The sequence below is a fragment of the Peromyscus californicus genome, unplaced genomic scaffold, assembly GCF_007827085.1.
Source record: "Peromyscus californicus insignis strain IS unplaced genomic scaffold, ASM782708v3 Scaffold_11__1_contigs__length_118956290, whole genome shotgun sequence".
Taxonomy (NCBI): domain Eukaryota; kingdom Metazoa; phylum Chordata; class Mammalia; order Rodentia; family Cricetidae; genus Peromyscus; species Peromyscus californicus.
The window spans coordinates 112269488-112283949 of NW_026294402.1; the positions used below are offsets into that span (position 1 = coordinate 112269488).

Consider the following 14462-nt stretch of genomic DNA (forward strand, 5'->3'; position numbering starts at 1 on the left):
CTGATTTCCTTCTCTGCTTCTTTGTCCATTGTATACAGGAAGGCTACTGATTTTTTTGAGTTGATCTTGTATCCTGCTATGTTGCTGAAAGTGTTTATAAGCTGTATCAGTTCCTTGGTGGAATCTTTGGGGTCTCTCAAGTATACTATCATGTCATCTGCAATTAGGAAAAGCTTGACTTCTTCCTTTCCAATTTGTATCCCCTTAATCTCCTTACGTTGTCTTATTGCTCTGGCTAGAACTTCAAGTACTATATTGAATAAGTATGGGGAGAGCGGACAGCCTTGCCTCGTTCCTGATTTTAGTGGAATTGCTTTGAGTTTCTCTCCATTTAATTTGATGTTGGCTGTTGGCTTGCTGTAAATTGCCTTTATTATGTTTAGGTATGTTCCCTGTATTCCTGATTGCTCCAAGACCTTTATCATGAAGGGGTGTTGGATTTTGTCAAATGCCTTTTCTGCATCTAGTGAGATGATCATGTGGTTTTTTTCTTTGAGTTTGTTTATATGGTGTATTACATTGACGGACTTTCGTATGTTGAACCACCCTTGCATCCCTGGAATGAATCCTACTTGATCATGGTGGATAATTGTTTTGATGTGTTCTTGGAGTCTGTTTGCCAGTATTTTTGAGTATTTTTGCATCAATGTTCATGAGGGAGATCGGTCTGTAGTTCTCTTCCTGTGTTGTATCCTTGTTTGGTTTAGGAATCAGGGTAATTGTAGCCTCATAGGAGTTTGGTAATGTTCCTTCTGTTTCTATAGTGTGGAACAATTTAGAGAGTATTGGTATTAACTCTTCTTTGAAGATCTGGTAGAATTCTGCGCTGAAACCATCTGGTCCTGGGCTTTTTTTTGGTTGGGAGACTTTTAATGACTGTTTCTATTTCATTAGGGGTTATTGGACTATTTAAATAGTTTATCTGGTCTTGATTTAACTTAGGTATGTGGTATCTATCCAGAAAGTTATCCATTTCTTTTAGGTTTTCCAGTTTTGTGGAATAGAGATTTTTGAAGTATGACCTGATGATTCTCTGGATTTCCTCAATGTCTGTTGTTATGTCCCCCTTTTCATTTCTGATTTTGTTGATTTGGTTGCTCTCTCTCTGTCTTTTGGTTAGTTTGGATAAGGGCTTGTCTATCTTGTTGATTTTCTCAAAGAACCAACTCTTTGTTTCATTAATTTTTTGTATTGTTCTCTTTGTTTCTATTTTATTGATTTCAGCTCTCACTTTGATAATTTCCTGGCGTCTATTTTTCCTGGGAGACTTTGCTTCTTCTTGTTCTAGAGCTTTCAGGTGTGCTGTTAAGTCACTAGTGTGAGATTTCTCCAACTTCTTTATGTGGGCATTTAGTGCTATGAATTTCCCTCTTAGCACTGCTTTCATAGTGTCCCATAGGTTTGGATATGTGGTGTCTTCATTTTTGGTGATCTCTAGGAAGTCTTTAATTTCTTTCTTTATTTCTTCCTTAACCCATTGGTGATTCAGTTGGGTATTATTCAGTTTCCATGAGATTGTAGGTTTTCTGTAGTTTTTGTTGTTGTTGAAATCCAACTTTAGACCATGGTGGTCTGATAGAACACAGGAGGTTATTCCAATTGTTTTGTATCTGTTTAGATTTGTTTTGTGGCCAAGTATGTGGTCGATTTTAGAGAAGGTTCCATGGGGTGCTGAGAAGAAGGTATATTCTTTTTTGTTAGGATGGAATGTTCTGTAGATATCGATTAAGTCCATTTGAGTCATGACATCAGTTAAGTCCTTTATTTCTCTGTTAAGTTTCAATTTGGGAGATCTGTCCAGTGGTGAAAGTGTGGTGTTGAGGTCTCCCACTATTAATGTGTGGGGTTTTATATGTGATTTAAGCTTTAGTAATGTTTCTTTTACATATGTGGGTGCCCTTGTGTTTGGGGCATAAATGTTCAGAATTGAGACTTCATCTTGGTGGATCTTTCCTGTGATGAGTATGTAATGCCCTTCTTGATCTCTTTTGATTGATTTTAGTTTGAAGTCTATTTTGCTGGATATCAGGATGGCTACACCCACTTGTTTCTTAAGACCATTTGATTGGAAAGTCTTTTCCCAGCCTTTTATTTTTAGGTAGTGTCTATCTTTGAATTTGAGATGTGTTTCATGTATGCAGCAGAAAGATGGGTCCTGCTTTCATATCCATTCTGTAAGCCTATGTCTTTTTATAGGTGAATTAAGTCCATTGATATTGAGGGATATTAATGACCAGTGATTGTTCATTCCTGTTATTTTTTGGTGGTGATGTGTGTGTACTTCTCTTCATTGGGGTTTACTGCTGTGGCTTTATCTATTGCCTGTGTTTTCGAGGGTGTATCTGACTTCCTTAGGTTGGAATTTTCCTTCTAGTGCTTTCTGTAGGGCTGGGTTTGTGGATAAGTATTGTTTTAAATCTGGCTTTGTCATGGAATGTCTTGTTCACTCCATCTATGATGATTGAAAGTTTTGTTGGGTATATTAGTCTAGGCTGACATCCATGGTCTCTTAGTGTCTGCATTACATCTGTCCAGGTCCTTCTGGCTTTCAAAGTCTCCATTGAGAAATCGGGTGTTATTCTGATGGGTTTGCCTTTATATGTCACTTGGTCTTTTTCCTTTGCTGCTCTTAATATTCTTCCTTTATTCTGTACGTTTAGTTGTTTAATTATTATGTGGCGAGGGGACGTTTTTGGGATCTAGTGGGGTCTAGTCTGGTGTTCTATAGGCTTCTTGTATCTTCATAGGCATTTCCTTCTTTAAGTTGGGAAAGTTTTCTTCTATGATCTTGTTGAATATATTTTCTGTGCCCTTGAGTTGGTATTTTTCTCCTTCTTCTACCCCTATTATTCGAAGGTTTGGTCTTTTCATGGTGTCCCAAATTTCTTGGACATTTTGGTTCATGACTTTGTTGACTTTAGTGTTTTCTTTGACTGATGAATCTTTTTCTTCTACTGTATCTTCAACGCTAGAGATCCTCTCTTCCATCTCTTGCATTCTGTTGATTATACTTGCCTCTGAAGTTCCCAATCATTTACTCAGATTTTCTATTTCCAGCATTCCCTCTGTTTGTGTCTTTTTCATTTTTTCTATTTCCCTTTTCAGGTCTTGGACTGTTTCCTTCATTTGTTTCATTGATTTTTCTTGATTTTCTCTCAGTACTTTATTGTTTTCTTCCAGGACTTTATTGATTTCTTCTAATTTGTTTGCCCTTTCCTCTAGTTGTTTACAGCGTTCTTCACATTTTTTTGTCTTTTCCTCTACACAAGCCTCTAGCTTCTTCATGATGTCATTCATAAGGCTGTTTTCTTCTGCTTCTTCCAATTTCTGATGTTCAGGTCTAGGTGTTGGAGGAGGGCTAAGGCCTGGTGATGCTGTATTGCTATTCATTTTGTTGTATGTGTTTCTGCCTTGACGTCTGCCCATCTCCTTGTGGTTCGTTCTTGGCCTTATCCGCACACTTGGTTCAGACAGAGCTGACAGATTCAGGAAGTCTCTCTCTCTTGTCCAGATGGGAGCTCTCTTGCCCAAATTGGAAGTCCGGGGCAGGATGGGAGCTCTTGTCCAGAAGGGAAGTCCGGGGCAGGATGGGAGCTCTTGTCCAGAAGGGAAGTCCGGGGCAGGATGGGAGCTCTTGTCCAGAAGGGAAGTCTGGGGCAGGATGGGAGCTCTTCTCTCTCTCTCTCTCTCTCTCTCTCTCTCTCTCTCTCTCTCTCTCTCTCTCTCTCTCTCTCTTCTCTCTCTCTCTCTCTCTCTCTCTCTCTCTCTCTCTCTCTCTCTCTCTCTCTCCTCCAAAAGGGAAGTCCGGGGCAAGATGGGAGCTGGGGGCTGGCCTCCACAACCATGCTTCTTATTATTTATTAAAGGGGGTTGAAGTTTCATGGCCACCAAAAATGACATTTATCAGTAATTACTGATACTTGAAGCAATCCTGGTGTTTCTAGGTAGATGAATGATGGAAATTCTAGTATGTATAGAAGTAGAATATTACTCCGCACCAAAAGGAATGAGCTACAGACTCATGCAAAGACGAAACAAGTGTATGTTACTATAGGAAGGAAGCCAATGTGGAAGGGTGATTTACTTATGATTCCAATCATGAGACATTCTGGAAAAGGCAAAATTGTGGAGACAGTGACAGGAAAAGTGGCTGAGTGTTGGCAGGGAGAAGAGATGAATCTTTTTTTTTTTTTTCTTTTTAATTTTAAAAAATATGGAACGCTTCACGAATTTGCGTGTCATCCTTGCGCAGGGGCCATGCTAATCTTCTCTGTATCGTTCCAATTTTTTAGTATATGTGCTGCCGAAGCGAGCACGACACCAGGATCTTTAAGGCCATGAAATTATCATGTGCAGTAGGACAATGATGGACACATGAGATTAGAGCAGTCAAACAGAGTGTAAACCTGGAGTGAACCCTCAGGTACACTATGAACTCTGGAGATAACTAGGATGTGTCAATGTAAGTTCACTAATTACAACAAATCACAGAGTGTGGGGTGTAACTGGGAGAGAGACTGAATTCTGAGTGGACAGAAGGTATAGGAAACTGTACTTACACCCAATTTTTGTGAACCCAAGGCACTCTAAACATGAAAGTCTATTTTGTAAAATCATGAGTAATTCTGGGGGGAAACTCAGAAATAGGCAAATCCACTCCAAATGTAGAGCACAGAGCTAAGCAGGTAGCGTACTGGTAGTGTTTATAGTTGCTAGGTAGTGCCTAGCAAATGTGAGTCTTTTGGTATTTGATTTACTCACACACATACACACATACACACACACACACACACACACACAGAGAGAGAGAGAGAGAGAGAGAGAGAGAGAGAGAGAGAGAGAGAGAAAGAGAGAGAGAGAGAGGAGACAATCATCAAGTTTTCAAGCTTCAGTAAAAGAATTATTAAGTTGGAGTGTTAGTTAAATAAAACAAACAACAACAAAGGGGGCAATTAAATCAGAACCTTAACTTCACTGTCTGAGTCCTTTATACATATCATCTAATGACCATGCACATTTTAAATAAAGAAGCTGCATCAAAAACTATAGAGTGCCAATTGTTACAGATCAAAAGAACATAGACTATTTAAAATAATTAGTTCTAGGTTGGAGTATAAACTGTCAGAGGAAAGTCTCCAAGTGGCCTCTAAGCTACTTCCCCATAGTGAAATACCTAAATGTTGGCTAACCTCTGAAAACTGTTTCTAGATACAATAAGATGTTAAATACTATACCCAACTCCACACTGGGTGCTAAGCAAAATCAGAGATTGAATCAACTATTTTTGAGTTGAGGCTGCAGGTTTAGAAGAGCAATCCTGTGTTGGCAAAGACATAACTCTTAGATATCTGTCTCTACCTCCTGCACTGGCTCCTTCAAGGACAAAAAGGAGTCCTAAGGTCATGGCTCTCAAAAGTCAGGCTGAATTACATCAAATTCTGCATATAAAAGTCATGAGACTTTTAGTAAGAGAATTCATTTTTGCTACAGAACCAACCAGAGAATTATTGTTCTTGAGGCTCTTGGGACAGGGGAAATGTCAAAGAGCAGGAGACAAGCACCCAGCATACTGATGACCAAGACAGTCCATCCCACCAAGAGAGCATGGCAGCACTAGTGGAAGAGATGCAATCCTCCTGCCGTTAAGTGACTATGTTATTTAAGGATGAAATGTTTCGAAGCCTGTGTGGTTGAACAAGAAAACTGATTGCACAGGGGTAGGGCTGTACTTTGACAACACAGCGAGTTGACCTATGCTGCTGGCAAATGGCATTTTCAGTGTAAGAAATGAGTCATGTCTGCAGAAGTCAGTGTCTCTTCTGGTCTGATAGTGAACTAGATGGCTTTAAAACCTAAACTTAGGTGGTTTAGCTTCCCATACAAGTTTACTGAGCATATACATGAAGCTTTTCCAATGGAGAAAAATCTTCATGATTACTGCAGGGTTCAGTTGAAGGTCTGATCTTCCTACAAAGGACCCTGCTTTCAAACTTAAGGTAATAGACACAAGGCTGTGGAGAGTATAAAATTACTGCAATCACTGGACAAAAAATACTTTAAAACATATTTGAGTTTATTATAATTATTTTATGGAACAATCATAATCTTAAGTTAAGTGTGCCATGCCAACTGAGCCCTCACATGAGTGAGTTTAAAGGCTATGCAGATAAACCATAACATCTATGATTCAAGAACATTTCCTGAAAATGACCCGATGTATAGTAAAAATACCTGATGTATTTAATATAATGTATAATGAACACTAGATTAAGCTTGAAAGCATTAGAATTATGCTTGTAATATAATTTTTAAAGTAGTTTGAGGAGGCTATTGCCACTACCCTTGGTTGCTCACCAGAAGTTGATGGTAAGAACCTATGGCAGAAAATGCCACATACTTTGGTCACAGGCTGGTATCAACCTAGAAGCCTCCCTCCTTAAGGACAGCTTTTCATAGTGCTATGAGGTGCTAGGCTGTAAGATAAAAGGTACCAACAGTCTTGCCCAGTTGTGAATCTGTGGGCTCCTCTGGCAAGTTATACCCACTGGCATAATTGCAGCATGAATGTCTCAGGGGATAACAAACAGCTATCTAATTGGATTTAAGGACTGATCAACAGAAGGAAACTCACACCTGGTACAGTAAACCTGGCCCAAAACTTGCAGCTTGAGAGGTCATAGATCCTAGGGGATAACCTACTACTGTCATCTTGCTAAACTGATACAGAATCTAACTGCCTTCTAAACACTTCCACCCATAGGTAGTCCAGCTCAGCCCTCCATCATCAGAGAAGCTCCTTTTTGCAATAGACTTAAGTTAACAGAAAAAGCACAAATGATGTAAAGAGTAACTACTGTGGACTCCTTATCCCTAAATGAGACATCTATGTCACTGCCCTTTCCCCAAAGTTCTGAGAACATAATGGCCAAGGGGGCAGAGGTAAACGATTTTGGGAGGACTGTTACAAAATAGTGTCTTCTGGATGTGACAGGCAGCTGTACTCATAAACTCTAAACAGCTGTGAACCTGCACAAGATCAACCTAGCATGAAGTGGGTTGATCACAAGGCCCTACTCCTAGTTGAGAAGCTACAGGTAGCTGACAGATGCCAGGGTAGATAAAGTTAGTTTTTGTCAGGGACAGAGACCCTACAATGGATAGCCCTAAATATCTGTGCATGTGGGCAGCACTGACTGACTGAGTAGGTTGAGATTTTTATATATATATATATATATATATATATATCATATAAAAAATATATATAAAATCATGAAGTTGGGAGGGGAATGGGAAGGAGAGACCTGGAAGGAGTTTGATCAGATGAGTGAGGAGGGATTTTCATAAAAGTAATATGCAGTTATGTATGAGGAGAAAATAATTTTAATTAAAAAAATGCTTGTGAGCCTGCGACATGGTTCAGCCAGTAAAGACGCTTGTCTTTTGAACTGAGTTGGACTGATCCTTAGGACCCAATTGATATATAAGTTAACTGATTCTCTCAAGTTGTTCTCTGACTTCCAGAAGCACACCATGGTGTGTCCATAATAGATAATGAAAAATAGAATAAAAACAATTTTTAAATTGTGAGTATATAGCTCACCCCTGCTTTGAATTTATTTTAAAATCAAGCATTTTGAAAACACTGTATTGTCAAAAAACAAAACATAATAATAGAAAACTCAGCATACCCATGTAAAATTATCATACTAGGAATACATTTTAAATCTATGGTTCCTAATTTTTGAATTATATGTTTTGAAATAATGGCCTATGAAGTCTAAGAGTAAATAAAATACCAGGATGCACTAATTACAGTGCCTGTGTTTAAACAGAGCTTAGTCACGGAGAATAATTTTGGAGGACAAGATATCGCTGTTAATTCATTTGAAAATTCTTTTACAATGAACGGAAACAACATTTGTATTTGAAGAAAAGACACAGATTTTTAAATGTGCAAACATGTCTTAGAATACATACATCTAGGAGTTCTGACTGGATGGTAAGAAAGAAACTGCACATACCCCGTTTTGATAGGCAGCACACCTCTAGTCTTTGCTCAGGAGAATGCCTGTAGAGCTGGTACGCCTCCTCAAGGGCACTTCTATACCACCTCTTCCTATGTGTACATTCTGCCATCTAAATAAATACATAAATCCAGACAATGAATAATGTTTATTTTTAAATATTAATTTTGTTTTAGAATCTACACTTTATTTAACTATTTGTTGGAACTGAGCCTAATTTGAGCACTGTATAATATTATCACTTTGGCATTGGTATCTGACTATTATTTCATTGTTTTAAAACTTAGCAGTGTTGTGAGAATCTTGCAAGTTAATAACCAGTTTATTAAGATCATATGATGCATCTCACATGCTCCCAGGGTAAGCAGGCAGTCAACATGAACTCATCTGACTGAACTAACACTAACCTCACTTTATGTAACAGAGAATGACACCAGAGTGGTAGAAAATGACAAAGCCATCTTTGCAGTGTAAAAACATGAATTCTGTTTGCATTTGGCCCTTGTGGCAGACCTCTATACACACACACACACACACACACACACACACACACACACACACACACACACTTCTTAAGCTTTTGTACCTCAGCTTCTCCATCTATAATATGTGAATATGAGCAGCTAACACCTGAATTTTCATGAGTATTAAGTGAGACAATAGATGATGGTTTTTTAGAATAATAAGAACTCATTGTGTGTTATTCTAATAAGACATATCACATTTTCTAGATGTTTAAAAATAACTGAACAAAAGAATCTGAGTTAAAAATATCAATCATCTAATACAGCAATTTTTCCAAAGTTTCTTAATTGCTAGGAAGGTTTTCATGTCTTTCAATGTTACAATTAATAAAATGCATGACATAATTTTCTTTTTGAAAATGGCATCAAGGGGAATATAGATATTCATTCTACAAATACATATTTACCACCTATGCATAAGGGTCTTAGGCTTGTCTTTGATAAAAGTCATAATGCAGTATTTGCACAGATATTTCAACCTCTACAACATTGCCTCTCAACTCATAGAATGAAACTGTGTACAAAGCCCTTTTCAAATGTCATATTATTTTTGTAGTCCCCAAACTAATATCAACTATCTGCTCCAACTATGCCCAGCATTGTCATTTAATGATTTTTTACATTCTGACATGTGTCATAGTTACATGTGGCCATGACTGTCATAAGCAAAGGTCCATGAAGACAGTGTATATTTATCTTTGTATCTTACACAGTACCTCTGGCCTGACACCTCATTGAGTATTGTGAACATTCGGAAAATATTTCTCAACTGTGGTTCTGGGCAATTGCTGGTACAGAATTAAAGCAATAAAAGAATATAATCAAATAAAAATATACTTTCATACACACAATATGCAAATTTCATTCATTTGCTAAGTTATTTCTCAATTTGAAAAAGACGAAAACGGAGGCAATTCAATTTGCTAACTGTAATCTGCAATGTTTACATTCATGTATTGTGTGTGTGAGCCACAGCACATGTGTGGAAGTTGAAGGATGACTTAAAGGGCCTGGTTCTCTCTTCCCACCATGTGAGTTCAGAGCATCAAACTTGGGTCGTCAGGCTTGTAGACAAGCATCTTTACCCAATGAAACATGCTGCTGGCCTTCATACTATAAATTATAAATTAAGAATATCTGGGTGGGCATGGTGACACACAATTTTTACCCCAGGAGGCAGAGGCAGGTGGATCTCTGCGATTTCAAAGTCAGCCTGGTCTACATAGTGAGCTCTAGGCCAGCCAAGACTATGTAGAGGGACCTTGTCTAGAATATGTATGCTAGTTTTTTTTATAGTTAAGATCTCTCTGCAACACCGAAGTTATCATGATGTTAAGAAGCTGTACAGTGAAGAAAATCTCCACATAAAACTGAACAGATGCTCTATTATCTATAAGGAAATAGCTCAGGACTATTAGTGACAATGAGCTACAGAGAGCTAAGGGAACTGGAAAGCTGTGACGTTGTCAGGGCTTCTTTAAGAGCTTACAGTAGATACAGGACACCTTGTGGCTGAACAAATGAACACTTTTGAAGGCACTCAATAGCTGAGCCTCAACTTTATGAGGAATTTTTAATTCCAGAATTAGGCTCAACTGTACACTGTACTTTTTAACAAAGAAGCAACAGGTTCAGGCTCTAGTGGTTTTGAATGCACCATTCCTGTTATTCTGTGAACTCTTTCTCTAAGTCAACCATGATTAATGCTTCTGCTATTCTTCTACAAGTATAGTATGCACTTACAAGCACTTGAAAAAGTATAGGCATTTATTTTACATTGATATATATATATATATATATATATATATGTATATCCCCTTTATTTTTCCAATTTTCTCTCTGTGCAATTTATTAATTGATTCAACACAATATAGCCACCTATATTAGTGAGTAAACAAAACTCACCAATGATCTGTTGTATGAGAAGGAACACTCCATCACGTGAGAGGAGGGAGTAAGGGCAATCACCCACACCAAGTGAGAGAGAAAGGACAGTCAGAGGAATGGACTGAAATTTGACTCTTAAGCAAAGACTTGAAGGAGGTTGGGGAGTTAGCCTTTAGCTATTCAAGGAAACAAGGTTTCTGGAGGAGATATCTTCTAAGGTAGAATATGGGTATATTCAAGATGCATCAGAAAACCCAGCATGGCTCAGAGACCACAATGAATACTGAGAGTGCCTGAAAATTACTCAGGGCCAGGTTAGGGAGGCCATGAAGCCAGTACAGGTGTCTGGTTAGTATGTACGGTGAAACAGGTGCCATGGCAGAGCTCTCATGGAGTTGTTCCTTTATTTGAATGCCCTCCCCCACATTTTTCCTTTTTGAGACTTAGTCTTACTACATACCTCAGGCTGGCCAGAACTTGCCATCTCTCTGTATCACTCTGAGCACTGGAATTTCATATACTACCATACCTGGCTTCGTTTCATGCCCCCAAACAGTCATTCTTACTACTTTGATGAGGTCAGGTTATGTAGAGCTAAGTGTAGCCACAGGACAGCTACTTAGCCAGCTACTGCAACAGTCCAGGCAGGAAACTACAGTCATGTGGACCAGGGAAGCCACTTTTGACTGTATGAACTCTATGATTCCATTAATTAAATTAACTTAGTAACATTAGTAACAAACTGCTTTGACTATTCAAGCTTTTATCATTTATACCTTGTGTATTTTACAGGCTTAATATCATCACTCTTGATTCCACTTTCCTACAAATACTATAATTCATTTGTGTTGCCTCTTGAATCGAGATTCTATTAACATTAACTTAAATTGACATCTCCTGAGTTAAACCTTCCATACCAAAAAGTAGATTCTGTATCTCTATTTTCTTGGGCTTATTTTCTATCTTTTTAGTAGGGTCTTGAAGTTTTACTTAGTAGGTTTGATGCATTGCTGATTTACTCTAGGGTATTTTATAGGATTTGGTGTTAGTAAAAATGAGTATCGCAATTCTTATTTTCAAACTGGTCATTCTTGTATAGCAATCATATTAGCTGAGATGTAACTGAATTTTTACATTTTAATATTTTTCTATTTTTTATAAAAGCTTTGTTTATAACAGATTTTCCATTTCGGTGCCACTGCTTTGTCAGGCATATAACCATATAATGTTAACATGATTTTGGAGCTGGAGAGATGGCTCAGTGGTTCGGAGTACTCTATGCTCTTCCAGAGGACCCAAGTTCAATTCCCATCATTCATACAGTTACTCACAACTGTTTATAACTCCAGTTTCTATACACATAAAACACAAATTTAAAAAACATTATTTTGCTTTTTGCTTTTCTGTCTATGCAATTTTGCTTCCCTTTTGGCTAATTACATGAACAACTAGAATATAATAATATTAAATATTAGTATGTTGGAATTTAACATACTTTAAAAAAATATCCCAACTTCCTACACAAATGACTAGTTTCTCCTCTAGTCAAAATAATCAATCATTTAAGTTCATGAGCTTTTGAGGACAGGAAATTAAATGAATCACTCTGTAGAGGACTTCATAAATAGTATGTTTGTAACCATCCTTGCAAACCACTCTCCTAGACACTGTTTATAATCATTCACTTGGAATCTTTCAGGCAAAGGCTTCCAGATTGTCAAAAGAGGCTCAGTTTCTAAGTAAATTGATTCATTCCACATCCTTGCTTCCTAGGTTAAAGTTCACCAAGAATGAATAAACAACATTTTTTAATGTATTGCAGTGGTAACATTGTGATTCATTTTAATTCAAAAGACTAATATCACTAGTGTGGTGTTATACACCTTTGATTGCATCACTCAGGAGGCAGAGACAGGTGGAACTCATGAGTTCCACACCAGCTTGATCTACATAAGTTCTAGGCCAGCTAGGGCTATACAAAGCAACCACGTCAAATAAAATGTCCTCCAATTACCATAGCACTCACAAAATTAATCAAAGCAGAGTCCACTTGAGTGTTCGAGAAAATTCAAAATTTCTTTTCAAGTCAGCTCTTGAACTTCACATACAAGAAGCACAGCTCAAGCTACCAGTGGCTCCCCTGGACCTCAGACCTCTCATCTCCCTAAATTTCCTGGTCCTCTGGTATTAAAATGAAATAGAAAAGAAGCTAAAGAAAATGGTTTTTGTTGGTCTGCTAATATGCAATGTTATAGTTGGTACTTTATAGGCTTGAAGAAATTTTTTCATGGTGTTTTATTTTTTAATAAATTTATTTTTGAGATTAATTAAAATAATTACATCATCTACACCTACCCTTCCCTCCCTCCATACCTTCTCAAGTACCCCCCCCTTGCTCGCTTTCAAATTCATGAACTTTCTATCTTTAATTGTTGTGTGTGTATGTGTGTGTGTTTCTAAGTATAGAAATACAACCTGCTTAGCACATACAATGTTACTTGTAGTGTATTTTCAGGGCAGATCATTTGGTATTCAATAACCAATTGGTGTGCTCTTTCCTGGGGAACACTATTTTTCCCACTCTCAGCATTCCTTAGTTGTCTGCAGTTCTTTGTCTAGGTTTGAGACCTTGTGAAATTTTCCCTTCTATGTAAGCATGTCTATTTGTGTAATCCTTGTTCAGGTCATATTCTCTGGACTCTGTGTCCAAAGTGCATTATGTCTTTGGCAATAGGGACTTACCTTGAAGGAATTTACTTATTTTTTAATTAATTTTTTTCATAAAATATATTTTGATCATGTTTTTCCCTCCCCAACTCTTCCTAGAATCTACCCACCTAACTTTATGTTCTCTCCCTCTCTTTCAAACACACACACACACACACACACACACACACACACACACACACACAAATCAGACCAAATAAGCAAAAGACCAATGAGACAAAATAAAAAATAAAAACAAACATGAAGTTTGTTTTGTGTTGGCCAACTAGTCATGGGGATGGGGCCTATCCTGGAGTATGGTTGATATACCCAATGTCACTTCATTAGAGAAAAATTAATTTCCCATTTGACCACAGGTAACAATTACAGGTAGCTTTTCGGTTAGGAGTGGAGATCCATGTCCAATTCCCCATCTCAGTGCTGAGATTCATCTGGGTTGAACCTAGTCTTAAGCATGCTGCCACAGTGTCTGTGAGTTCAGATGTGCATCATTCTTGTGGAGTCTGGAAGACATTGTTTCCTTGGATTATCGCCTTTGGCATTCAGAATCTTTCTGAGGCCCTCCTCTTCCACATAGTTTCCTGAGCCTTGGGTAGAAGGCAAGAGGGTTTGATGAAAACATCCCATTTAGGACTACGTGTTCCAAAGTCTTTCACTCCCTGCACATTGTCCAGTTGTGCATCTCTGTGTTAATTTCGTCTCCTATGAGGAGCTTCTCTGATGAGTATTGAGTGAGAACACTCATCTTTGTGTACAGCAATATGTCATTAGGAGTCATTTTATTGCTATGTTCCTTTAATAAAATAATAGTATCAGATTTTCCCCTAGGCCCATGACTACTTCAGCAGTGTCAGAGGTATGGGCTCCATCTCATGGATTAGGCCTTAAGTCCTATTTGTTTAAAGTGGTTGGTTACTCCCATAACATTTGTGCCACCGTTACACTACTAACATCTTTCGGGTAGGTTACTATTGTAGGTTTTAGGGTTTGTAGCCAGGTGAAATTGATGATTATCTTTCTTCTCCAGTAGTGTGTACAGCATCTTCTAACACCATAAATTAACTACTCAGTAGAGATGAAGCTTCTAGTTAGGCACAGTTTGACTTCAGTATTTAGTAATACAAGTAAGTATTATTTGAAAGAATTTTTTGTTGCCAGTGTTTTGTGATGTATTAGTTTTTGTTGGTTTAGCTTTTGTTTGTTGTTGCTTTGGTTTCTGTTTATTTGTTTTATAAGTCTATCTTGTGACTAGTATGTTTGGTAGCACCTCCCTTGACAGAGTAGTGGCTTCCGTTTAGCA

At 37.9% G+C, this 14462-nt stretch overlaps 2 protein-coding genes and 1 non-coding gene across 11 annotated transcripts in view; all 3 read right to left on the minus strand.

Annotated features, from left to right (window-relative positions):
- Positions 1-14462, minus strand: part of Rbms3 (RNA binding motif single stranded interacting protein 3) — a 1493133-nt gene that overhangs the window by 1455852 nt on the left and 22819 nt on the right. For all 9 annotated transcript variants that reach the window (XM_052723536.1, XM_052723582.1, XM_052723605.1 and 6 more), the window contains exon 3: positions 8022-8136. The gene's annotated coding sequence lies outside the window, so the exon portion shown is untranslated. The remainder of the gene's footprint in view (positions 1-8021; positions 8137-14462) is intronic.
- The window catches only part of Zcwpw2 (zinc finger CW-type and PWWP domain containing 2), a 130153-nt gene that overhangs the window by 57260 nt on the left and 58431 nt on the right, over positions 1-14462 (minus strand). The window contains exon 4 of the mRNA XM_052723678.1: positions 8022-8136. Coding sequence (XP_052579638.1) covers positions 8022-8136 — 115 coding nt within the window. The remainder of the gene's footprint in view (positions 1-8021; positions 8137-14462) is intronic.
- Positions 4208-4316, minus strand: LOC128106111 (U6 spliceosomal RNA). Its single transcript, XR_008216602.1, has one exon. It is a non-coding gene; the product is annotated as a U6 spliceosomal RNA (small nuclear RNA).